Here is a 27,901-nt window from a genome sequence, read left to right on the forward strand (position 1 = left end):
CCTCTTCCTCTGGCTCATGTTTTCCTGATTTTCCCAGCTCTGATTTGCTCAGGACGAGTGTGCTCTGTCCGTGACTGTGTTTTTGTGGCTGCGGGAGAGTCAAGGTCAGGCCGGACATCGTGACTTGTAAGTGACCCGCCATGCGACAGCCTCCGCCGGTGTCATAGCGCTACGCGTCCCTGCTCCTGGAAACTCCTCCATCGGCTTCTCCGCTGCCGTTACCGAGCTCCATCGAGTCCTCTCCGGGGCAAACTATCAGCACCTGCCGACGCCTCTCGCGCCATATGACCGTCTCAAAGGTAAGCCCCCCTATCATTAAACTCCTGCGGCGGGTCGGCGGTCTCTTGTCCCGTCGTGTGTTTCCCTCCACGCCGTGGCTCGGACCTGCAGCCCGGCCATGCGGCTGGGTCCGGGCTCCTCTGTGGAGAGGCCACGCAGGTTTACCTTCCGGATGGATGCTAACTTAAAAAATATCCACCCGAAAAAGAGGGGCACATCTGATTTTACAAAATTCATTCGTCATTTGAATAACATGAGAGAGATCAGCGCTAAATGATTTTAATGTTAATGTTAACTAACTAAAAAGCCAAACTGTGTTTCCAGTTATTTCCAACAATAGATGATGTTGAAGTGATGCTGAACCTGCTTCAGAGAGCTGATGATTGAACCTGATGAGCCCTGCTTCGACTGTAGTTTGGTGTGCTGGTACTTACTACATCATATCTACAGAGGAACTTTCATTGGCTAGGTGCTCCTAACAAGGGGGGGACCACAATGTAAACTCCCCTGAAGTGTGATCTTCAGATAAATATATAGATCAGAAACAGGGTTTTTGCTAGGTGAAATGATTATCAAAATAATTGCTGATTAGTTTTTGGTCTACTGTTGAGTAGATTTATCTAAAGGAGCCCAGTCTTCATTTATTTGGAGGACTATTTGCAGCTTCCCCTCATCTCACTTTAGAAACCATTGAATCAGAGGGAGTTCACAAAGTCTTTGACAGATTGCTCTATGCTGAGTGCTCAAACTACACCATATTTGCATACTTGTCAAGTAAAGAATATGAATCCCCATGTATATTGATAACTGATTAGGCCATCTAACAATTTAGCTGGTATAGCTTTTCAAACTACTTTACGTTAATCTGCTTTAAATTTAATTTTTTGGATTTTGGACCCAAAAAAAGCTCTCATGCATACCACATATTTCTGCTGCTTATATTCATCAAATGTTACTCGTTAAAATCTTAGTTATTTTCATCCCATTTTTATATGTCCTGTAAGCAAGAGTTAACCAAGAGTACACTGTACTGTATTTGTACATTTAATGTTATCTTTCAGTCTGGAAAACACATAATTGAAATGCATTATTTTTGCTTGGTTGGTGGCTGTATTGTGTCGGGCCTCCAGTTCCCCAGATGGTTTGGATCTATTGTTTTTGCTCACTTTTGTCTGTATGGCCATAAACAAACTGAAGACAAAAGAAAAAACAGTTTAACAGCTTTGTGTTTAATGACCCGAGTCTAATTCTCGCCACATGTGGAGCAGTGGGAGATTTTAGGACTTTGTGCCAGTTGGCTCTTACAGTGTGGCACAGCACATCATTTCCACAGGGGCGGGTCTGGGGCATGCATTCTCTATGGACGCTTCATGGAATATTGGCATTGTTTTTATCCCTTCAGATGGTCATGCTGCATGCTGCAATGATAAGACTCACCTTTGCACAAAAGCCTGTCATCCAAATGAATGATTAAATACTAACTGGGAACAAACAAACTGAGGAGCTCCTGAATTTGTGGGCAGGCTGCTGGTGAATACAGTCTAACCAGCAAATGTTGGAGAGACAATATTAATAGCTGCTTCCTCTTGGCCCTTTAACAACAGGGCAGTTACACTTTAGCCTTGCTGTGCTTTAATACAAATTTCTATTCAGTCGCTTATCACAGCCAAGTCTGTCACAGAGGATGTGTGTCATTTATGTCATTTATGTGCTGGTGTTGGTGATGTGTAGAAGTGTCATGTTAGATATTAGATTGGTCGGTCTGACAGTCAGCTTGATGGGCAAACTCCTGACAAAATGAACATTAACTTAATACGTTTGTCTTCACTTATGTGAAACAGAGAACTTCCAACCAAACATTTTTGAATCTTTGTAGTTGGCATGAGAAAATACACACAGGACAGTCAATGGTGACATAAAGTATTTCATGAGGAGTTTATTGTTTTTGAAAACACTGGTCTCCTCTCTGCAGTGTTTCTCTGTAAATCTGCTCTGTACTTTCATATTGGACCATAAAGTGGTAAACTGTAGCTCTGGCATGTTATCGCACACTGTTAACACATACCTGAAATTCTCCCTCTCCGTCCAAACTGTGACTTGTGCAGTTGCTAGGTGGCGTCTCAAATCTTTGGCTTTTGCAGATACATTGTTACAGTAGCTGTTTATTTACTCTTCTGAGCTCTTTCCTCAGAAAAAGGCAGACCAGTTATTGTCTGATTATCTTGTGCTGAATTTCTCCGTAATATTTCTCAAAACAGTAACTGGAGCTTAATTTGGCTTTCAGGTACAATACACAATCTTGCTGTTGGTTCCAGGTATCAAAGTCCTTTCTGCTGTAATAACCACTGTGAATTAGAGGTGTACTTTTGAGCAAATACATCCTTGAGCCAGAGTATCTGATTGGTGGAAATCCCCTCCAGACAATCTGTGTATGTCGCACTGCTGTTGGGCAATAAAGTGATCACCAAACAAACTGTATCCAAGATAAACATTACAGCTTCATAACCTCGGAAGCCTGTTGATTTTCAGTCCAATACTGAACTTTGAATTGCAGCTGTAATTTCTTTAATCCCATGGAATCACAAATGAGACAGATTTGTGGTAATGAAAACAAAAATTAAAATTAATTAATATCTAATAATTGATCTTTTTTTGACAACTGTTTAATCAAAACTCCACTGGTTTCCGGATTCTCAACTATTTTCTGGTTTTCCACAGTATTGTATGACAGTAAACTGAGTAAATAGTAATTGGTCAGATATGTGCAGTGAAACTAAATACGTGCACTTGTATCCTCTAGCAGCAGCAGAAACTGTGAGTATCATGTTGGATTTTGTCAGCGATTTAGTAACAGGTTAGAAACAGCCTGGAGAATGAATGAGATCATCTCACATGTCCTCTGTAGCTCTAGAAACCAGACATTGTGCCTCAAGGTGTTGGTGGAGAACCTGATGTTGGCAAAATGATCCCTCATACATGACTATGCCTCCAAAACAAAGCCCCCAGGGGTCTGAGGTCATTGACTGCCCCACCACTCTCCCTCCCTGCGGTTTGCGCTTCACTGAACCTAATGAAGTCCTGCCTCTCCTCCCAGCAGGACCAAGGTGACTTAATGCAGTTTCTGTCCTGCCACATTTAATCCCACTGTGCCTTTTTGGGGTGTTTTAGAGGATTTAGAGACAATATAATCTACAAACCTGCAGAATAATGCCTCTTCAAAATATCCAACATGAATGTGTTTTTTATGACTTTTTTATTTATTTATCGATTGTTGAGTTAAAAAGAGCTTTATTGGATGAATCTAAAGTTAAACACTAGTCAACATCAACCGTTCTTCTAATGTAAATGAAGTGAAACCACTAAAGGGTGTACGAAAGACTTTCTGTATTGGATGGATTTCAGCTATTTTCTGGCGCCAATAAAGACCAGATGTTTTGATCTAGTCTCAAATGGCCTATAAACTATGCCCGGGACTTAGTTGTTTTTTTTTTTTTTTGGTTTGTTTTTTTTGGAGAACAATAACTTTAGATGTTCAGATCAAATTAACTTTGATAACAGCAACTTAAGTGTCTTGAATACATTTATAATCAAAAGCAGTTTAAAATAAATACATTAAATATGGACCTGTTTATGAATGTAACTTAAGAGGAACATTTTTTTCTGTTCTTAATCAATTATACATCTTAAAAGCAGTTTGGGCTGCAACTAATACAGATCTTTATTATAGATTAATTTTAAACATCATGTCATGACACAATCAGTATTATTCAGTCTGGAGAAAAGTAAAAAATTGGAGAAATTTATTTTTCCTCCAGTATGTCTCCTTCGATGAACTCAGGCCCAGCTACCAAACTGACTGAGTTCTGTCATATTTTAGTGCCTGGGTTTTAGGAAACAATTCATGTTGGATGTTAAGGATGATTACTGTACCCGTCCTTACAATGGTTTGTAAATCCTAAAATGCTCTTATGTAACCAAGAGCGTGCATATGACTGCAGACCCCCCCCACCGCCCATCTCTGCCTCATATAGAGAGCCTAAAGACTACAAGGCTCTGCGTTTTCTTGTTGGTTGCAGGGCAGGGTCGTTTACACAGCCAGGCATAATGGCTTTTTGAACAATAGCTGAAGAAGTATTGTTTGTTTTTCCAGTTGGCACTTCCTCTATTTATTGTTACATCACTGTCGCTCAGATCCATGGTGGCAGGTTGTCCTGCACGTTTCTGACATGACAGCTGTCCCACTGTTTGAGGATTATATGGTGCTGCTCCCACGTGGGCCGCACTGAGAAAGGATTACTGTGGGGGAAAAAAAACAAAACAAAACAAAAAAAACCACAGAGGATCTGCGCAATATCTATCCGCCGGTGCTTTTGTACAGGTTTGTCTTACAGCAGGGAGGCGACTATGTGAAGGCCACAGGAAAGAGGAAAGATCAGCGCTCCTTTAAAGCAGCTGCCTAAAAACATTGCACAGCTGATTAAATTTTACCTTCCTTTAGCCGCATATTCTGCCTCCCATGTAGTTACATTAAATGACTCAGACCTACGTGTTGGTTTTTCTGAAAAGGGGAATATCTAGTGCATGATTTTTATAGGTTTTAAAAAACATATTTGTGACGCACCAAATGTAATGCATGTAACTTTGGTTCATATTGTGCAAATGAAGTCATAATATCAATTTACGTCTTTGTTTATCTTTTAATCCAGATGGTTTGAAGAGTCAAAATAAGTTTTGTTCCTTGGCCTTCTGGGTTTTTTGATCATCACTGGATATTTATTTTTTAGATTTGACATATATAAACATATGATCTTATGATCTTTGCTCATGTAGCTCTAAATTCACCAAAGTCAATGTTGGTCCCTACCCTGGGGAATGGGGGCTACAAGGTACCAGCAAAGATCAGATACATTTAAGAAATACATTTTATGTATCAGAGGTTTGTGTCTTTATCTTCCCTAATTTGACAGAATTTTCATTCCTCAGCAGATTTTTTTCTTAATTTCTACATCTCATGAAAATAAATAATTACATATTTTGCTTAAATGTTCTTGTCAATACACAGAATTCATTTATTAAGCTCTGTGTTGCATTAGAAACAACATAGAAATCAGATTTTTTGCATGTCCTCTGGCAAAGTGCAAAAACTACATGAGTGGCTATAAGATGGAATTATGAATGTGGCCCAGTTTCACTTGGTTTGCTGCCAGTGTTCAGGAATCAGGGAATCCTGGGCAGGAGCCAGATGGTCCAGCATTGTCTGATTCATTATTAATGTAGAGAAGAAGTCGATGGCCTTTTCTACTCATGTGTGTTTGTTCACCATATTGATCCCAGACCTAATGGCCACACTGGATGCTGTCAGAGCAAATGTACACTCGCTCACTCACAAGGCAAGTGGCAAATATGTACATTTGTTTATGAGACTCAACAAGTACTTTCCGGTCAAATGCTGCCAGGTAGACGTAAAGGTTTCTTGAACTGAACCTGTACACAAGATGGCTCACACCATATAGAGCAAAAGCTGAACTATGCAATGGCTCATGGTAATTTCCCAAAATGCATATTTATTTAGAATGTAATTTCAGCCACAGAGTCTGTAGAGATGACAGCCAGTTGGCCCACTGCTTTGGTTTGGACGGAAATATCTCAACAACTGACAGATCTTGTACAGATATTCTTCATCTACACAGAATAGATCATACTAACTTCGATCATTGCCACCAGTTTGTGTGAATAGCGAATCAACAGATGTTAACAAACTAACACACGAAACAAAGGTATTGAATATAAGTCAGCATAGATAAACCATACATATTGTGGTAATACACTTATTATAGACTAAAACTTTAGCATGAACACACCAGTGAGCTGCACACTCTGCGTCTGGACCATCACAGCATGTTAATGCACTTACAGCTTATGGGCATGATCTGATTAGCCACGGCATCCCCAGGCCTGATAACAGGGCATGCTCTGCAGCAGTCTGAGTGTTGTTGAGAGGGAGATGCTAAGTCTCTATATACACATATATATATACACGCACAGGGAGGCTAATCGCCATGAGTCACAGAAAGTGAAACTCACCTTGTCTGCTGTTACTATGGCTGCGATGGATAGATGGCTGTTAGCTGCTCAGGCTCATTCCTGTGTACTGTATTCATTTATGTGATAAGGATCCCTCTGACTTCCAGGGAGAAACTCATTGCCTTTGCTGAGTACTTTATTATGTTTCAGCCATTTTGTCATTTATAATGAATACGTTTAACAAATAGTTAATTCTGCAGTAGGAAAAAAAAAACTTCATTCATATCAGATCCTCAGACAGAGCCTCTTAAACTAATTTTAGAACCTCAAACCTTTTTTTTCCTTTGGTGCCTAATATTTGTAACCGTCAGGAATTTTTGCTGTAAAAGCTATTCACCAGCTGTAAAGGAGGCTTGATTTGTCATAATTAATACAAGGTAACAGAAGCCCTCTTGAGGCTACGACCTCATTCACACTCTAGTCTCTGGCTGCGAGCTGACGTGATCCATAATCATTGTTAGCGCATTGGAAGCTGTCGTTTCCTTTAAATAACACAGAAATGTGTTGTTGTTGGGTTTTTTTTTTTGTTGTTGTTGTTGTTTGTTTGTTTCCTGATCACATTCTTACTGAATAAATTCTCTTTTGTGGAAAGAAGAGACATGGAAACACTGCATTTAACTGCAGGAACATACACAAATATACTTCATTTACACACTTACAATGACAATAAAGTGTACTTTCCTCAACAAGGTATGACCAACTAAACTTATATGCATATATCATTATACAGGGAATGACATGAGGGAAAGAAACTGTTGGACTTTGTGGTGATTCTATATCATAAATATATACACTACCAGTCAACAGTTTGGACACACTTTCTTATTCATTTGAATGAGAAAGCGTATCCAAACATTTGACTGGTAGTATATGCAATATACAAGAAATATTGTGTATCAGTGCATTTCAATAAACATAACTGTCAGGGATTAAGTTTTCGGGTTGTATTCCTGTTTTATTTTGAAAGTCCTGTTCTTGTTCTGTTTCCCTCATGTTGATTGCCTTCCATGCCCTAACGTGGTTCACCTGTGTCTTGTCTAGTCACTGTGTCACAGCCACAGTGACGTTTTCTTGGTTTTTCATGAAAAACAATGAATTTTTCCACATTCACCCCGCTCTGCGTCTTTGCATCTCAGTCCTCACCCTTGACAATAACTATGTGTAAGAAAATGAACTGAGACAGTGCAGTCGTTACAGATTGGAAATAATCTTTATCTTTTATCATACTCTGCATTATTTCCATTTGCATTATTTTTTTCTTTTTCAGAACCAAATACTCTTTTCGGAAACCCGTAAACTGTTGTGTAACATTATTTTAGCTCTACTTTTAGCAAACCATTCAGCAACGTAAAAACACTTGAAAGAGCCTGAGGTGTAAATGCATGCAGAGCTCTCTCTCCCTCTCTGATGTGATTGTTATGTGATGAATGCAATAAAACGTCTACCCTGCGTGCCTTCGGTCTGGACCACTTTACTGTAAGCCAATAAAGAAATCGATTTGGTTTCCAGCTCGTCAAACTTGCATGACGTTTGTTGTTGTACACTTGGATTCCAGACTTTTGCGTGTGTGTGTTATCTAAAAGATCACACTCTTAGTTGTAAAATCAGCAGAGCTGTACGTGTGAGAGCTGAAAAAGTTGCCCATGAAGGATTCTCTACGTAACACATTTTAAATTCCATGCAGGTCTCCGTCTATGAAACGAGTGAAACGTATTTTTCTTGAGTGCTTCTCTGATGTGAATCCAGAGATTTATTGGCTGTACAAACCATGAATTGCTGCCAAAGTTGGTGTAAGCAGGTAACTAAGGATGTGATATCACTGAATGGGAATTGCTTCAAACAGCTTTGTTGATGCAGATATTGGAGTGAATCGGACATGAAAAAACGAGGTGCGCTGCACAGGCATGCTAAAAGTGTGACTCATCAAATTTTTCAGCTAACTGGGGGTGAGCTCAACATCACACTATGTACCTAAGTAGACGGTATGATGAAATGTGGCTCCATATTTGACAGTAGTCGGCTCTTAGGATGACTATTCATCACATTATCAAGTACTTAGTTTCCTCGTCACTTCCTGTCTGTGATTGCGACCGCCTTTCCATCTATTATCTGTTGGAATGGATCTGGTTGTCACGTCTGACCCGACTGTCTGCATTTTCAAAAGGAAAGAATCATATTGTCAAGTTGAGCCACTCCTACACTGACTTCAGTGTCATTCACTGTCAGTCATTATGTGCCATTTCGGATTTGAGCTCCTGCCGCCTCCTCTTGTGAGTTCAGGCATGTGTGCCTCCTCATTTGCACAGCAAAACAACAAACCCAGAGTGTAAAGCAACATGCAAATGTACGATAAGAAATGTCGCCCTTTTTTTTTTTCTTGTTTTCTCATCTCCAGTGTTGCTCAGGACACACTAATGTGGGTGTAAAAGGATTTAATTTCAAGCAAGGTGTTGCCCCAACAGCTCATTTAGACATTTATTTGCCCAAAGAAAGAGTTGTGTGAATTAATCCATGTTTAATGGAGGTTTCTGTGTACATTAGACTTGAATAGCCCTGCACCTGTTCAGGAAAGTGTCTACTTCAACGGGACTATACGATTTGCTCGGTTAATGAACACTTGACCATTAGACGTAGATAAAGTCCAAATCTTTGCTGCAGCAGTTAAGTGGAGCCCACAGGGTTACACTTGGCATTAAAACCAGGTGTTTTACAGTCAAAACACCGTCAGACACCTAATCAGCAATGACAAAGTGAGGAAGGGAAGAGGAAGGTCACAGTGACTGTCTCAAAGGCCTTAGCCTGTTTTCCCACAACAGCTAACTATTAGTCTGCGGCTGTGTGATCTTTGATTAGAGAGCAAGCCTCTGGTTTGAGCTCTCTGGAAAGAGCCACAGCCTTTTAGGACTCCTGCCCTGTCCTTAGTGATAATTGCCACAAGTCAGACAGACACACACTTCCTCGAAACACTGAGGCTTCATTCAGAGATAAGAGCTAAATGAAGGAAAATAGAGTGTGACAGCAACTATGTGTCTGGTTTTAAAAGACAAGCAGATAGATACCTAGGGACGTTGGCCAGTCGCTGCATTTTCTATCTGCTTGGCTTTCAAATTTAAAATCTGCTCATGTCGTAGCCATGTTTGTCAGATTAAACCATGCTCAGGTTGCTCTTCTATGCTATGGAGCAGAGTGTGAACAGTGGCTGTGTATAGATGGCTTGGTGTGTTCTTGCTGATTAAAAATGATCTCAGCAGATTGTCATATTTAGCTCCTACCTTTGATGAAACATGTCTGTTTCAGGTTGTGTGGCCTGTCTGTTATCTCCAGCACGGTGTGTGACCGTTGGACTTTGCCATATATTTTGTGGGAGATGTGTTTGTGGGCAGTGTTATTTTTAGTGTTTGTGAACATTTGTGTTTTTCCTCAAAGTACTTTTTTTGCAACTACAATTTCAAATTTTTCATCCCACAAGAGGCTTTTTCTGAACCACATTAAGAATGAGGACAATGTACTTCTTACTCCAAAAATGTATTTTTTCAGTCATTAAATGAATTTGTTTTTATGTTCTAATGAGAGTGGTTTACTTTTGCATGGACCTCCTGTGTACACAGGATAAGTAAAGGAAAAGGCAGAGCAACTAAACATGAAACTTAAAGGACTGAAAATGAAGGATAATAGTGTTTAAACCTAGCGTGCAGGCAGGCACGTTTCTGAAATAACAATGATTGATCAGCTCCCGGGCTGCATCACTGTTTGACCGTGTGAAGGCCAGCTGTCAGTGAGCTGCTCATCCTCATATTGACTGACAGCTCAGCTTGGGTGTTCATGTACCATTACATAACGTTTAAGTTACACTTCCAGCAATGACCACGGCCAAAGGGGTTTTTGTAGTAGTTGGACAGTTTACACAACAAGCCAGTCAATCTAATTCTGTGTTCAGGTTGCACCTTTGGTTTTAAATGCATTTATTTCACTGTTATGCTTTTCTTTTCTGTCTAATTAGTTCTTGGCATTTTTTTATTGCATAGTACCAGCACTGAGTAGCTGCATTGTATTGCTATTGTTTTGTTAATTCTTTTCGTATCCAAGATATACAAAAAAACTGGTCTTTTAATAGATTGTAACCAAAAAGTGAAAAACAGCAATTTCAACTTCCCACAGTGCTTTAAGTCATCAACATCTTAAAATGACTTGAGTTCCAAAGCTATTAGACACTCCATACCCATGATGTATGAAAAAGAGCCAATTCTCACACATGAGAAGCCAAAAACTGCAAGTCTTTAGCAATTTTTCAAAAGCTTCTGATCAGTAATTGTTTCAGTTTTCCTCAGAAATGCGTCTGCTGTCATTCTTCCCTTTGGCTACCTTGTTATAGGCCTTTATAGGTAAGGACAGACAGTCATGAGATGAATCCACATTTATTAACTCCCAATTTAGTGAGGAGACACATCTGCTAAGAATGTATCTTTCCTTTCTCTACTCCGTCCTCTCCTTTCCTTCAAAGATAAAGTGAGACATCCTGATTGAGCAAACACTGGAGGAGTGACGAGTGGGAGCGGCAGAGGAGTGGGATTACCTGCTCTCACTCTCTCTCTCCCCCCTCCCTCCCTCCCTCTGTCTCTCTCCTCCCTCCCTCCGTCCCTCCCTCTGTCTCTCTCCTTATAGTTACCTCCCCTCTCTGGGAGTGTGGATACTCCTGCCTTCTCCCTCTGCTTGTTCACACACGCTTTGGCCTTCATGCAGCACACACGCTCTCTGTCTCATAGACTTTCTCTCTATGTGCATGTCAAAGAAGAAGCTTAGTTAGGATAGGACATTCACAATTTGGACAGGACACCAGGACACTTTGTGTGTGTGTGTGTGTGTGTGTGTGTGTGTGTGTGTGTGTGTGTGTGTGTATGTGTTAGGGTGTGTTTGCTCAAAGAAGAAGGACAAGCTCCATGTGCTTGAGATAAAGCCAGAAGAGTCTTTTTAAGGGATTTTTGTTGTTGCTCTTTCCATTCAAACACAGAGACGTAACTGTTTGTCAAGAACCTGCTGCACCTCCTTGTGCCAGTGACAACTCACTCGACAGGGTGAGTGCTGCTCAACTCACACTCCTCACACTGCCTCATACTCAATGGCACACACTCTTTTCTTTTTTCTTTCCCAGATGTCCTCTGCTGACTCTTTTCATGTCCTGATCCCCTGGATCTGCCTCTGCAATTTGACATTTTCTCTTATCGATCTCTTACTCTTTAGTGCTTGCGTGTGAATGTGTGTGGGGATGAGAGGCAGAGAGAATGGGAGCGAGTGCTCACTTTTTACCCTGGGGATTCAAACTCAGGAGTGTGTGTACATGTGCAGGAGGCAGGCTTGAACAAGATGAAAGAGAAATGTTTCCTCAAGCCAGCCCTTTGCCTGAATCCAATGTATTTGGAAAACCTATTTTTAAAAAACTTTCCCTGTACAGCTTGGATTTACTTGGACACGTAGCCACTTATTTGCTGGAATAAGCATGGAAGTATTTTCTATTTTTGCTGATGACAAAAAAATGGTCAATGTGAAACTGAAGTTGTTCCACAACAGTGAAAATGACATCATCACCACTGTCGCAGTAAAGTCATCTCTACCCACAGATGGTCATTTATGGTGGTGTCCACCCTTCAAAACACTAGTGTTCACTGACATGTGTGCCTTGTGGTTTGAATTGCAGTCTGTTTGAGATCTTTTCATTAAGCTTGGTATCCTGTTTCTCACGTCAAAGATTATGAATGCATGAGCGGAGGGTTTCTGTCCAAAATGTGAACGTATAGTCAGTGCTGGGTATCCAAGCTCAGTGCTTGATATTGAGTGCTGAAAAAAGCAGCTGTTCAGCTTTTCCGTTTTGTTTTTTTTTATTATTTTACACTGATCCACTATTAGAAAATGCTGAAACTAATTGATGCATTTTTGAAGCATGATATTGATAGATGTCCAGCTCGTTGACAAACACAGTGGATTATTATTCCTGTGACCACATGAGTCTTTTGTAACCTGTTTTTTAAATTTGATCTGCATCAGTGTGTAATGTTCTGTTTGTGTTTGCTCAAATTAATACAACACTGTCAACACAAACACCCAGTTTGTAATACTGCAGATATATAGATGTTGCAAAACTTTAATCAGTTGGACTTAGCCAGCGTTGGGTTACCTCATTCTTCACTCTTTACAGTGGTAATTTCAACATTCATAAAGACTTTGTACAACACATTAGTCCTGAGGGGCACAAGTTGTACATAAAGTAGTTAAAACTCTGACCTTTGGGTTGTCAGTAGTAAAATCACCATGTCCTCGGACCTAACATATGTCATCAGTCATATCAGATAAAAACAAAGGCCAAAGCCATGATGTTTATATTAATTTGAGCCTCAATTAGTTTGAAATAATGGATGGATGGAAGCAAACTTTATACCAAATGGTATATAGATGGAGTGATGTTTCACCCAAAGCAAAATATGGAATAAAACAATGTCAACAAAACCTCATGTGGTACATTTTTACAATACAAAACATAAATCTGACAGTGAAGTTGACCGATTTTATTTTCATCTTTGTATCATTTGGTTTCATTCAAACTACACACCCTGCCCACCAGACTCCTGTGTATGTTAATTATTGATATACTTTTCTCTGTTAATGAACTCACCCACATGTAAAGCACACTCAAAAGATAAAGGACAATTGTGAGTTATTCTTAATTAACAGGAAGTGAATGAAATTACGAAAGAGACATGAAGAATGTGAACATGTTTGGACTTTGTCACTGATGTGCTGGCGTAATTTCGATAAAAGAGAAGCTGAGATGTGTTTTAATGTTTGTGTGCGTCTGTGCATGACAACATGGGTATCTGCTCAGACACACCTTCCCCCAGATGTTGTAACCAGGGCAGATTTCCTTGCATTGTCACTGAAAATCTGCATCCATGATGTGCTGTGTTGAGGTATGTTGAGGTTGTCTGTGGCTTAAAGGTTTACTGGATCACCAGAACTTTAAAGATTCTTCAGGTAAACAGTGACTTAAGCATGCGTGCACACACACACAGTCAGATCCTGTCTTCATCCTTTCATACCTATTGCATGTGCAATCCATAGCATAGAGCAGCTATTGGATTACCAGTGGCTGTTATCCTGTTACAAGACAGTGGTGGTGAGCTGTCATCTGTGGATGATATCAGTCTAAACCAAAGCAAGTTGTGTCCCACTCACTCAAAAACACACAATGAATATGTGAAAACACATGCTGTCTGTGCAAATCTTTCCACCTGTATATTCCTTGTCTTGAATTTCACTGTGAGCGTTTACAAAATATTCCATCTTCACATTGAGAAAGCAGAGATGGTGCGTGCCTTAGAATGCCAATTCTCAGATTAGGTCCAGTGTCATAAGGTCAGTATTTGTTGGTTAAGGAAGACGAGCAGACAAGCAGTTGTAGGTATTGATATTAATATTGATGGGAGTGCTTGGATTTACAGATTTCTTTCTGCTTGTTTCTTTAATGGCTTTAGGCCCTCTGCTGCTTGAGTAACTGATATCTTGACACCAGTAAGTAAACTTTGGACTCCCCTCCTACAGCAGTGGGGCCTTGGTGAGCAAAAGATAGGAGCGGCTGCTAGTGTGTGTGTGTTTATGAGTTATGAGGTGCTTAGAAGACAGCCTGTAGGTGAGGGATAATTGAATGCTGTTCATATATACTGACCCTCATAAGAACTCTGCCTGAGCAAACCAGATGTTCAATATATCTCTATTTAAAAATCATATCTGTGTTTTCAATTAAATTTTGTGACTGTTTTTGCTGGATCCTTATTGCTGTTGATTCTCTGACTTTCTGCTCGTGGACTTAAATAAATCTCCTTCTGACAAAAAGAACTGCATCTCCTTTTTTGTTTTGCCCGAAATAAGGATAAAAGAGGTTATTGTGAATAGTATATCTATTCCAACTGTCAGTGAACGTGCCTGGTGGTGTTTTGATCAGTAAGAAGATAGTGTAAAAATAGCCAGAATTGTCTGGTCGTCATCAGGCCTGTGCAGAGCAGAGGCCCACCGTGCAGCCCACTGTGTAGCTGCAAGATGCAGCTGAGAGGAAGTTGCCACTGGCCTGATGACAACCTCATTTAGATATAACTAGATGTCATCGCTATCTGCCCGAGAAGCTTCTCTCTTTGGTCTTGTAAGCCTCTGAAAAACATGGATGTTGATTTATATAAACTGGAACCTACGCCAGTTTAAGACCATGTTGCTTATTGGAGGCAGTGTTCAGACAGTCATTCCAAAACCTGCCTGCTGAGGCGTTGAGATGATCAAATGTTGAAATCAAAAGTCTGTGACTGGCAATCTCTGACTCTTCTTCTGAAGCAGTTATGGGTGTTGACTTTATTTGTTGTTCACATATTCAAGTTCCAATGAGGAAGAAGCCTTCAAATATTTGTTTTGTTCTGGTTGTTGTGCAGGTGGAGCCTCTTTGACAATGACAAAGGCTGATAACGATCTGTAATTGTATGTGCAAAACTTTGCAAATGACAGAGAAATATGAGTTTGCATATTTGAAATTGTTTAATGAAACAAGCAGGAATATATTTTAGGTCCAAAGATTCGTAAAAAGAACCTTGTAGATGTAAAACAAAGAACTGATTAAATAATAATTTGACTAGTTAAAAAAAAGAAAAAATCTAGACTTTTTTTAATTTAGTTTTATTTTTGTTTATCAATTAATTTGTCATTTCTAATTCTGTGGAGTTAAAACCTCGGACAATGATGAAATGAGGGGAGGAAATCGGCATTAATGGTAATGATGCCTTCTGTGGCAGCACCATGGAATTAGCACTTTCACAGCTATTGGATGTGTTGCCATGATTCATTACTTGACAGGTGGATCCCAAAATTTTGATCCAAGAGCATCATCAGGTCATTATTTGTGTTTGATAAATGCTTTTTTGACCTACTGGTATGTCCACTAGCATGCTGACATACTAGTGTCAACATTATCCTTGCTATACAGCACTATTATATATGTTTGCTCCCCAGTATGAAGACTTTAGCTTGTTGTCTTTAGCTTTTGTATTTAACTCAATGTGCATCTGCAGAAGTAGCAAGGTTTCTTCATTCAAATTTTATAAAATGCTTTTGTTGACATTTGTGGAAGCCACACACATCCATTTTTTTTTACCTCAGCTTATGAATGTAGACAGGCTAATGGTGTGAACGCTGCTGTTGCTACAGATGTGTCAAACTGTATCTCAGAGGCGCTCAGACTCTTAAACACCTGAGAAGTTAAAAGAAACTCTTTGTCAGACAGGGAAACATTCCTCTGTGACAGTTCGAGGATCTCTATCACGGCCCAGGGGCAGAAGGTGAGAGGTGGCAGAGCTTAGATGTGGAGTGTTGTGATCTCCACCCGTCCATTTCTAACTACTCTGCTCCTGCTCTTGGCTTCTTTCCAGGCAGCACTCCTGCAGCAACAGCTGCATCATGCGAACCAAGGATACTGTGTTATTTTTACTTTGCCCAGTGTGTGATCACACTGGGTTGTGTTCATTTAACCATCATCCAACCAAATCACCAGTGACCATGCTGGATAAAATTTAAGGGATGTGTGATTTCTGAGAAAACAGGTATTTGCGTTGGGTTTGTACATTACTTTTGTTATGTTGTCCTCGATCATCTCTTTGCTCTCTCTCTGTCTGCTCCTAGTCATTGTTTGGGTTAATTTTTGCATGAATGTGTTGTCCATCAATCTCCTCCACCCCTAATTCATAAGTAATGACGATGCAGCAGGCAGGCAGGGAGCCATGCAGAGTAACGGAGCAGACCTTCTGCCTGGCCCGGCCTTTTCCCTGTGGACCAGTCACTTACTGCTTCACTCTCAATAATGACGTATGTATCGACTGGCATGAGGAAAGTGGCTAAAAAGAGACTCATGATTTTGGTAGTCTCACTTGTATTCTTATCCTTATTCATTCCCTTGATTGGTGTAGTGATTTTTTTTTTTATTTTATTATTAATTTTTTTTATGTTTTGGAGGAAAAAAATACCTATTTCATACAAAAATGAGGGAATCTTCAAGGCTTGTATTAATATTACTAAACAAGGTTGTAACTCAAAGCACAATTACTGTCATGACTGACATTATTGTTGTGTATAACACATAAATAAATGATCTCATATGGAAAAAAGAATAAAGAATGAATTCTTAAGTAACCTGCTCCGATACATCCAATCAGGCTTTCTCATTTATCTGTAGTAATTGTTTTGCTGCCCTTTCGAAACATACTTTGTAAAATCTTTTTCTTTTAATTATTCACACATGCCAAGTATTAGTAAGTAGTCAAGGTGTAGGAAGTAACATTAGCTACTGTATTTTATATTTATTTTTTAAATTGGCAATCTTATGTCCTAGAGTATTTGTATAAAAATAGCAGTATTAATAAAATGACACTAGATTCTTAACTGCCCCTGGTTTTGTTTTGTACTACCTTATCATCACCACATTGAAGCTGACATAATACTCCCATATTAATCACAAATATTGCTTATGCATTGATTTCTCCATTGCAATGCATATATACTGACTTACTGTTTTGTTCTGAATGCCAGTTGAACTCACTCCCAGTAAAGTGATAAGTGACAATATGACAATGTGACATTATTGTATGACAAGTAATGAAAATAAAAGTGTGACTGTTGAACAAATAAAATGAGTAATATAGGTGTAAACCCAGCACAAATCACAAACCATGTCCCAATCCTGGTGACCTGGAGTGACTCAAAGCATAGGGGTGTGAGATGATGTTTACTATGTGTTACCTTGAAGAAGGTAGGATAGGAATCATATATTTGGCTAAAATACACCAGGTAAAAAAAAACCTTTTCCAGCAACCTGGGGCAGGTTAGCACTATGAGACAACGAGCATTTTAATACTAAGTCTTCAGTTGTTTACTCAAAATGGTGCCATCAGAATTTAACCATATAAAAGGATGGGAAAACATGAATTAGTTCTCCATACCATTCTGGTTGCTGTTACTGATTTTGCTGATGGTTGTTGTTGTTGCTTGAGGCTTCAATTTATTTTGTATAATTTATAATTTATAATTTATTTTGCATAATTGTTTCATTAATATTTGACCAAAGTTTTTTTGTTTTTTTTTTTACTGGGAACTTCATTAGTTTGATATAAAGTAAGTGGCAGAAAGTAAGTTTCAGTAAACAGCACTGAGAAAAGGATACTGGGCGATGAAACCCACATTTTTTTATGATGCAGTTGTAGTAAAATTATGTCTACAAGAAAGGGAACTGGCTCTCCCATAAATGGCACAACTCTGTTCGTTTAGGCAAAGCAAGGCCAATGTATTTGTATGGTACATTACCATACACACAGGTAATTCAATGCTGCTCAAAATATATCAGAATTAGTCACGACTGCCTTTATCTTGCTCAGTTAGTGTGTAAGAAAGAAGCAGGACCTTCCACACCTATGAAGAGCCCCATCACCATAGCTGTGTGAAATGGATGACTCTCCTTGATTGACCTCTCTTCTCTCCCCTCCCCGTCTCCCTCAGATGACATGGCGTCCCCAGTACCGCAGCTCCAAGTTCCGCCACGTGTTTGGTAAGGCCGCCACCAAGGAGAGCTGCTATGATGGCGTGCCAATCACACGCAGTGTGCAGGACAACAACTTCTGTGCTGTCAACCCGCGTTTCCTGGCAGTCATCACTGAGTGTGCCGGGGGAGGGGCCTTCCTGGTCCTGTCTATCCATCATGTGAGTAAATGCATCGCATGATTCAATTTCCAGACTTATGTCCTTTTTTGTCCTGATCTATTTAAGTTGGTATGTGGACTATTTCACTGAAAATGCAGAGGAGTGGCCCAGTTAGATGGTGCCACAGCTACACTGATGGGAGACATTTTGTCCTGCCACAAGGAGAGGAAAATAGTCTGCATCCAGACCTGAATCTGCACTGTTTCACAATTGCATTAAGTGTGTTGTTGTCTGAACTAAAAGTGTGTTTGACCTGCTGGAAAGCTACAGAGCTGATCAGAGGGAAGATTAGCCAAGGCGGGATATGGTGCCGATAAGTTAGTTATCCACCCGAGGAACTCATTGTAAATTCATGAACTATAAATGTATCAAAGAAAAATAGCGTCAACAATGGCGATAGGAATAGATGAGATGGAAGTAGGCTGTTGAAAAATACTGAAATGACAAATCTTTAAATTAATAAATTTCTGTGCAATCACAACAAAAGCTGCTTGGTTGACTAAAATTAATTAATGTATGGTTTTACTTGCTACTGAGGGATTAGTGCCAAATAAACCCATGGATGTTAAATATAAACATTAGGGTAGAAAGTACCAGGAACAATGTTCAAATTATTGGTCTTTCTATAGCTTTATCCAAACAGATATTTTGGTCATCTGCCTTTATTGAGTATTTTGATGCATCTTTTTAAATCTTGTGTGTTGCGTCTACTGCATTTACACTTAAAAGAGAATTGTCTGTTTTCATGGTGGCAGTTCAAGTCAGAAGTGCCAGAGGATGGGCAACAAATGTATTTCGTGGCCTCTCTGTGCTATGGCACACACAGCATACCTGGAAAAGACAGCTCTGCTCTCAGATTATAAATAGAACAGCAGCAGTGAAGCCAGTAGCATCTCTAAATACCAGGAAACCCCCGGCAGCTCACTCACCACAACCTAAACATTGCATGTGGTCTCCCTCCTCCATCCCTTTTCCTTAGCTTACATGTTTCCGCTAACCAAGTACCAAGACTGATCTCTCAACAAAACTCAGCCAGACACCTTCTGTAGTTTGCAGGTTACATTTACAGTCCCACTGTATACATTCAGTCCAGAGTGATTGATTAAGCCGAACCTCCCTCCTCTCTCCCTTCTTCCATGGTTCTCTGTATTTTAAGTCATCCTGGTGAATTACCATGGCCTTCCTACTTTGGGCAGGAATTCCATATGAGCTTAGGAATGAGATAACTCATCTTTCCCCTTTTCCTTTGTTGTCTTGATGAGTTAAAACTTCAGCAAGCCATCCACCCTACCCACTCTGTCCTCACATCCCACCAACGTGAGTGCACACTCACAGATAAACCATTCTTCTCTGGAGAACATTAACACACGTACTGTAAATATAAGGACAGAAATGCTAGGTTCTACTCACCTGTGACTGTGTTATCACTGCTGGAAGCAAAAAAAAGTGTTTCATCATTCCCTTGTTCCAAACACAGCTTACCTGCACATTAATCTAGGTATGCAGTTGATAAAAGTTTCTTTCTTCCCCTTCATACTAACAGCTGAATTAATTTAGTCATTTTGTTGAGTTTGAAAATAACTGATAAGAGGAAATAAATCAGATCCATTTGGATAATCTGTGCCACTGTCTGTCTTTAAAGCTGCACCACTCAATAAAAAGTCTGAAGAGGAACTGCACAGAGTTTTTTAATCTACAAAGCTATTTGCTCCTGGGCATAAATGGGGAAAAAAATCTATTGAAAAGCATTTTGAAGTTGATAATCTGACACAACTGGTGTCACTTGAATCCGTGCAGACGGAAGGATCTGTTGGTGCAGGCTGTGCCACATCTCTGTCCAAGGATAGCAGTTCAAGGATCTGTGGACCACAGCCAGCATAACACACCAGAATCTCAGACTGAAGGGCCTCGGGCTCGAGTTGCATTTTGGGAAATTTAAGCAGCAGGTTTTGACAAGTAAAAAGAATGCATTGAAACAGGCAATATATCTCTCTTTCTGCTGTATTGATTACTTTTTTTTCTTTTACTCTTGGACAACGTTGAGCACAAAGCTGAATCACTGTAATACTCTTTCAACAGTGGACTAAATTACCACATTTGAAGGTGGTCATTTGCTGATAAATCACTGTAGCCTTTTCTTTTGTCTTTCAGTTTTGGTTCAGCCTCAGTAGGCATCCAGTTTCTATCAAAGGGCTCTGATGAACTTTGCCCAGCACCAAATAACAGAGAAGATGAAATTAGCAAGTAGCTGGTGAATGCAACAGCTCATTTAGAAATATCTAAAAAGTATGTATGAAGGAGGGTACGGTGAATACTTGCCTTATGAATATTAAGTGGCGGTTTGCCAAGAGGCTAAAACATCCACTGATGCTCTTTAAATTTGAAAGTCCTACCACAGCCTTCACTCTCAGGACTCTTGTCTACTCCACAACTGCGTACAAAAAAAAAAAAAAAGCTTTAATGTGGGTCCGCTTGGTCCACTTCACTAAAAAATAACTCTGAAATTACAGGCACAAGTTGGCTTAAATGATTTTAACAACATGATTTTAGAGGACATTAAAGAGGGCTCAAATTTGCAAGAACGGTTCTTCCAATGTATAGTTTTGATCCCTTGTTTTTTTTCCTTTCCTTAAGCCCTTCCAGTTTGTATGTTAGTCCTATGTTGCGATGTGTATTATAATTATGATGCTATTTTGGCCAGGACCTCTAGGGGAATTTTAGTTTGAAGAAAGATTGTAGCCATTTTGAATCAGCTGATATAAAGGCCTTCCTGTTCGACTAAATGGGTACTTTGCCTTTAGTTTTAATGCTTTAAAACTGAAACATTCTATTAATCCTAAAACAAAAGAAGACCAGGTTGCTTTTCTTTTTTCATACTATAGTTTGTAGGTGCCAGTGTTACAGCTGTCTAATGAAGCAAAACACAATAAATAATGCTGGTAAATGGAATAGCACTAAATAAAAAGAGAAAAGGAGGAGGAAATTAAAGCTACGGCACACTTTATATTATACTATGTGTATTTAGAGTTGTAATAATATAAGATATTCTTCCTAAGAGAAGTTAAAATTGTTGACAAAACCTGTACATTTATCACCCCTTGAAATGTCCCTACATCTGCACAAAACTGCATTATTTATAAAGTATTTTTCCAATACACTCTTATTCTAATGGGGCGGTTGAAGATGACAAACTCTTTGACAGATCATTTTTATTTTTGTATATTTCTCTCTCAGACTGGAAAAGTGGACCCTCACCACCCCAGAATATCAGGCCACAGAGGCAACGTGTTAGACATCAAGTGGAATCCCTTCAATGACTACTGCATCGCCTCCGGCTCCGAAGACACCACGGTTTATGCCCACACACACACACACAGACACACACAGGCACACGCACAACCACACACACACACAGTCAGTACATTTTCAAAAAGGTTCACTGACATGTTATCATTTGCCCTGGAATATGAGCATGTAGTAGCAGGGAGATGATTCTGCTGCCTTTTAGTTTAGTCTTAAGAACAACTTGAGGTCATTCCTCACATTCCTCAGCTCCGACCTGGCAAGAGGGCTCAGAACAAATCCTTGTCGAATGAGGTTTTATATCATTTAGGACTATTTTTACAAAGCAAGTCTTGAGGTCGTGCCACTTGTGGTCTAAATTCAGTGAACCATCAATGCCAGAATTCTTTCCAATGGCTGCTTTATAGCTTTATATATAACTGTAGAGTTGTTGGGTGCAGAGGTTGATCTTGGGTTTTTGTGTTTATTACTTTGATGTGTGTCTGTGTGTGTCTGCAGGTGAAAGTGTGGGACATCCCCCCTCATGGTGTGCTGAAAAACATCACAGTACCATGGAAAGAACTTCAGGGTCACAGCCGTAGAGTGAGCCTCATTGAGTGGCATCAGACTGCAAACAACATTCTCTTCAGCACAGCCTACGACTACCAGGTAACACATACCGCCACACCGACACCACCAATAATTCTGGTCTAATGGCTATATGACAGAAAAGAAGTCAGGAGGAGCTGTGACACAGACTGAAGACAATTCTGTAATGCACTGCAGCTGAACAGGTCACAGCTATAAATGTCGCCTGCAACTCCAATACAGTCAAAGATAATTACAGCATAGTTCTGTCAGCGGTTCATGCAGAATAACTGTCCAAAACATCTGATGCATTTTGTATTTTCCCTCATGACTTCAGATAATTTTCATTGTAAAATACAAGCTGTGTTTTTATGCTGGGTGTGACATGACATTATATACACGTATGAAAATGTCTATACTAGCAACAAGTATGCCCGATAACGTTTGCAAATCTGATAGTCAGCAGCAATTTGACAGGTGGATTGGGGTGAGATGTGTTGCACCATATTTTGAGTAAAGACTGTCCTGCAGTTCATATAGTGATCTCCATTTGTGCGATTTCTGTGTTTCCTCTGTATGAACACTTTTTTGTTTTTTGTTTTGTTGTCCAGCTTTCATGTTAAGACCGCACCAGAGATGTCTGTGTTGGTTGCCTGGCAAACTCAAAGTGAAAAACATATCATTAAAACCACAACATGTCAGTTTTGTTGCTTAAGCAGCTGCTCACTGCAGCCTTACTTTGGATGTCTACATTTTTCTACTAATCTTCTCACCTAGAGTGGCCAAATAATAATCTCAGCAAAAAGGAGAAAGGAAAACTCATGCAAATACAAAAATATATACTATCTGTGTGTGCCTGCCCTGCCTGTCCCTTCACACCTCCAGATAATGATCTGGAACCTGGACTGCCCGGAGCAGGTGATAAAAAACCCTGTACGGACCATCAGCCACCACACAGATGTGGTGCTCTCCATGTCTTTCAACACAGACTGGAGCCTTCTTGCTACCACCTGCAAGGACAGAAAGGTCCGGCTGATGGAGCCACGCTCAGGAAACCTACTGCGGGTAATGTTTACTGCATGTGTGTCTGTGTGTTGTTGTTTAATATACATTTTTAATATCAATCGCTTGTCTGCTAAAGTCTTGTCTGCTCTTTTTCCATCTGGAAATACAACTTTAAAATGCCTGTGGATATAAAACCCTAACAAAAAATCAAGTTAAAGCAATCCATGCTGAATATATTTGGAAGTAAAATCAATGAAATCTTAAAACTGTGTCACGTAAACATCATGAGTTGTGGTGAACAATAGTTTGAGAGTTGGTGTTACATTAGTGGGAGTTCCCTGATCTATTTCCTCTCTCCCAGCCAGGACACTTACCAGCACCCCACAGCCAAAAATCACACCTCTGCATTGGACTGGCCCACAACATAACTCAACAGACCTCTGGGTCACCACACACTTTACATTAGTCTGCTCCTACTCCCTGTGCTGTTGTGGATGCACCCATGGGAGACATTTCATCATTGTACAATACTGAAGTTTTTGAGGCTCTTCCTGTCAGCAGATCACGCTGCATACTTTATGTAACTTTGAATAGTTGCATAAGCCAAATGTTTAGTATGCTTCTTGCTTTTATTTGATGCATGTTGGGCTGTGTGTTTGCAGGAAGCCAACTGCAAGACGCACAAAGCCAGTAAGGTGATGATTCTGGGTAACATGAAGTTGCTGCTAACGTCTGGTACTTCACGCTGGAATGATCGACAGATAGCGCTGTGGGATCAGGTAAGAGCAATGACAGAGCCACTGATTACAGGACAGGAAGGTGTTTTCTGATTAAATAACTCTTTCTAAAGAACATTCACTAGCTTTTTCAAGGCTTTATACCATGTTTCACAGCCTTCAGCAAATGGAGCTGCTTTTACAAAGGTTATCAGGTTATAGACAATTATGTTTCTCTTCTGACTTCGATATTCTTAAGATGGGCAACACAAAGGTTTGGTAAACACAGTAAAGGCATGGTTGGAAATTTACCAGGTATGGAAGCTAAAACTGCAGCAATTTACCATAGTCCTGCAATAAATCCACCCTTCATAATATTTATACTATTCAGTATGAGATGCTGTTGAATTTAGTTTATAGATGTTTGCATATTTCATCCATCTATTATATTAATACATTTATCCAGTTAGCAAATGAGGTTAACTGAGGTTAAATTAACTGGTGAATATCTAAATAGACCATAAGTAATTCATTAGTTAATCTTGTTTTGACACCAGTGGCCTCATATTAATCAAATACTGTGACTATACAAAAGCACAAGGAGAACACATATTATCTCCAGTGGTAGAAATTCAGTTTTATGCATCTCCACCACAGCTCAGAAGGAAATATTGCCCTTTTTAAGCCTCTACATTTTACTTGTTCCTTTTTTGATCTTGAAAGAGCAAAATGCTGCCCTTCACCAACGTGACATTTCCCCTTTAATCTTAACATTAAACTAAATGACAGTTGGTCCACATGTCAACATAAATTATGTTACAATAATACAATAATCTGTCACACAGCAGCAGTTATTTGTGAAAACATAATTATCTTTCTGGTGAAGATGCATTATAACATGCATTATAAACTTTTCATTTTAATTTTGAATGCAGAACATTTACTTATAATGCAGAGCTCTGCACTAGTATATTAACATTCTTCCTGAGAATCTGAATGCTGCCCTTCCACTGATGATACTATGGCTGTAAAATACAGCCATAGTATCACGCACAACTCCACCACCCAGTGGACAAATAAAGGGACATGCTAAAGCACATTTGTAGAATTCATTCAGCCCGTTTTTAAGTGCCACTAAAGTTATTTTCTTCCCAATTATACCAGTGTAATGCATTCTGATCACACCTGTTAGCTTATAATTGTAAGGATCTAGCATCCTGTTGTGATTTGATGTGTCTGAGTGTATCGTGGGCGGAGGCTTACGGTTTAAAAACGGATTAGGGATTGAGCACTGAGTATTTTTAATTCAGTGCTGCAGAGTGCTGCTTAGGCAGAAGTGGATTTAAATGATTTAGTGCTTTAATACGTGAGAAGGTTGGTGCTGTTGGTCAAATGTTGTTTATGGTCAGGTTGTTGGTCTTTGTCTGCAGGATGATCTGTCTGTGCCTTTGTTAGAGGAGAACCTGGATGGTTCCTCAGGAGTCCTCTTTCCTTTCTTTGACCCTGACACACACATGCTCTACCTTGCAGGAAAGGTGGGTCTCTGAAGGCAACCAGACATTTAGACACAAAATATTTGTAATGATGTTGTTTCAAAGGCTCCCCTTACCTCTTGTCAGGGTGATGGGAATATCAGGTACTATGAGATCAGCTCAGAAAAGCCATACATCCACTACCTGACAGAGTACCGCTCACACTTGCCTCAGAAAGGAATGGGTAATGAAACCACACACAACATAAACACAATGGGAAATTCCTAAAAACACTTTAAAATTGAAATGCCAAAATTTGTTTCATTTTCACCTACAATCAGTATCTATATCTGTTCTCAAACTTCCCTTCGATTGATGTTACATTGACTCAATTTCCAAGCTGAATATGTATAGGTGACATTCTGTCTGTTTGGAAACTCCATCTGCCGACCAACTCTGCTGATTCACTTGCACCTGTAACCAAAACTGCTGTGCAAATAAGTGAACTGTATTTGAATAGCAAAACCAGCTGATCATAACCTGGTAATAGGTCATGTGATGTGGCATGCAGGATGTGTCGACGCCTTCAAACAGACAGACATAATACACCCACGTTTGCTTGCTAGGTATAGTCAAACTTGAAGATGAATATAATCAGGTTATTACAGAATGGACATTTAAATGGTTGGTCTCTGACCGTGTCTGTCCTCCTCCAGGTGTAATGCCAAAGAGAGGCCTGGATGTCAGCACCTGTGAGGTGTTCAGATTCTACAAACTGGTGACAATCAAAAGTCTCATTGAGCCTCTATCCATGATTGTACCCCGCAGGGTAAGTGTTCATCATGTCCAAGAAACCACAAACACGTTCTCCAAGGATGCCACTTTGTAGTGTAATATATCTCAGGGTAGTACTTTTGAGTCTGTATGTGAATGTCCTGGGCATATGTCTCCAGTCAGAGTCGTACCAAGAAGACATCTACCCGATGACAGCTGCTAACAAGCCTGCTTTAACTGCAGAGGAGTGGCTCAGCGGGCTCAACAAAGGTGCGGGAAAGATTTATCCTTGAGTGGGAAACGTGAATTTGTGTATGTTAGCAATGCAGCTGGGCCCGTCGTGGTCTGCTCATGTTGCCTGACAACTCATCCCGCTTCTGGTTATGCTCTTCATCTAACAGGTCCAGTGTTGATGTCTCTGAAGCCTGGAAGTCAAGTAGCAGATTTGCATTCAGAGATGAGCAAAGGCCTGGGAAATTCTCTGGACACTCGCAGGTCACAGAACAGACCAGGAATGCTACAGCTGGCATATATTCAGGACCAACTGGGAATCAAAGACAGCAAAGAGGACAGCAGCCGTGCTGATGACAGCAAGAGCTGGACGCCTGTAAGCAACGGAGAAGACCTTGCACTTTGCTCTCCACCAAGGACTGAAAACGAGGTTTGTTGGTGTTATGAACTGAGGTTCCCCCTCTGGTTATGTATCACACTGCTTTATGCAATAATTTAGTCTTAGCAATTTTCATACATTTATTTCAGTGGTCAGTGCTATTTTTGATGAAGTTTTGGGTTAAAATATTCAGCTGCTCATTTTCCCCATATCTTATAGCTCCTCCTTAAAAACTAGTGAATGGATTACAATGAATTTTGGTATTATGGTAGATGGACAGTAAGAGGACACTAAGCAGTGAAACTTGTGAGTGAAATCACATTTAGCTGACTGTCACCCCCTGCCTCTCGTGCAAATCACACCATCAAAATATTCCAACGTTGTGTGTATTGTGTTTTGTCCACAGTTGCGTCTCAAGTTCCACAAGCAGCAGGAGGAAATCCGACGGCTGAGGGAGCTCCTCAACCAGAGAGACGTGCGCATCAAACAGTTGGAGCTAGAGATTAAGAATATTAAAAACTCCCAGTCTTAGAGCTCACTTTAAGATTTCCCTGGCCTGCAGAGTCTCCTTCACCTCTACATGGGGCAAATGCTTTAATATACAAACTTGTTATCCCTATTTGGCCCCACCACACAAACTTTTGCACTCTTGACTCACCCTTTTTCCGCCAATGAGCTACCACACTCACTGCACCAGGGAAATTCAAACCTTTTGCAAAATTGTACTTGCAATCTATCATTCCAACAGAGGGTACACATATTCTACGTTCATGTATGTACATGTAAACACTGAGTCTTACCCAGCTCCGACATATTTTAAACCTCTTTGCACCTTTTTACCTTTCCTTTGTTTCTTTTGTACGCTTCACAGCTATGCAATAAAAGGATGTTTGTGCCTGTCTTGACTGAATGATACGGCCGGCTGTGAGCTGTCTGAGAGATGGTGCAGGGCAGGAGCAAACATGCTGCAGGATTGTAATGATAATGCTGAACTTATTTTCAATGCTTGCTGATTGTTTTTTTTTTTTTTTTTTTTTTCATGATGTTAACTACTGTAAGTTTAGGTGGTTGTGGTGTTGAACATTCAGTATGTGCGCTTGAATGAGAATATCAGGATCCCAGCTGTATTCTGCCAGTCCACTGAGCTGCTTTTGCTAGATGTTATATGTTATATTGAATTTATTTTTATTATTACTTTTTTTTTCTGAATGACTGGAAAATTGGTGAGAAATCAATCTTTTTCACAGCAGCTATTCATTCATTCATTCATCTTCTACTGCTTATCTGTTTCTGGGTCGTGGAGAGCCAATCTCAGCTCA

At 40.0% G+C, this 27,901-nt stretch overlaps 1 protein-coding gene across 2 annotated transcripts; it reads left to right on the plus strand.

Moving 5' to 3' along the window:
* On the plus strand, window positions 1-27,878 carry coro2aa (coronin 2Aa). 2 transcript variants are annotated; one of them, XM_029508029.1, is made up of 12 exons: window positions 1-299; window positions 17,935-18,135; window positions 21,370-21,486; window positions 21,937-22,086; window positions 22,891-23,070; window positions 23,673-23,789; window positions 25,157-25,261; window positions 25,346-25,442; window positions 25,915-26,027; window positions 26,152-26,242; window positions 26,374-26,633; window positions 26,989-27,878. In XM_029508029.1, the coding sequence occupies exons 1-12, from the start codon at window positions 285-287 to the stop codon at window positions 27,112-27,114; spliced, it is 1,572 nt and encodes a 523-aa protein (XP_029363889.1). In that variant the 5' UTR covers window positions 1-284; the 3' UTR covers window positions 27,115-27,878. The 2 variants fall into 2 exon arrangements, with proteins under 2 accessions (XP_029363889.1, XP_029363897.1); XM_029508037.1 differs by lacking the exon at window positions 1-299 and adding an exon at window positions 11,081-11,435.
* The last annotated feature ends 23 nt before the right edge of the window (window positions 27,879-27,901 follow it).

This window comes from Echeneis naucrates, chromosome 1 (genome assembly GCF_900963305.1).
Source record: "Echeneis naucrates chromosome 1, fEcheNa1.1, whole genome shotgun sequence".
In the NCBI taxonomy this organism is placed as follows: Eukaryota; Metazoa; Chordata; class Actinopteri; order Carangiformes; family Echeneidae; genus Echeneis; species Echeneis naucrates.

Coding starts and splice junctions, on each gene's coding strand:
- coro2aa (XM_029508029.1), top strand. Junction 25,443..25,914: donor CTTGCCTCAGAAAGGAATGG/GTAATGAAACCA, acceptor GTCCTCCTCCAG/GTGTAATGCCAAAGAGAGGC. Junction 26,028..26,151: donor CCATGATTGTACCCCGCAGG/GTAAGTGTTCAT, acceptor ATATGTCTCCAG/TCAGAGTCGTACCAAGAAGA.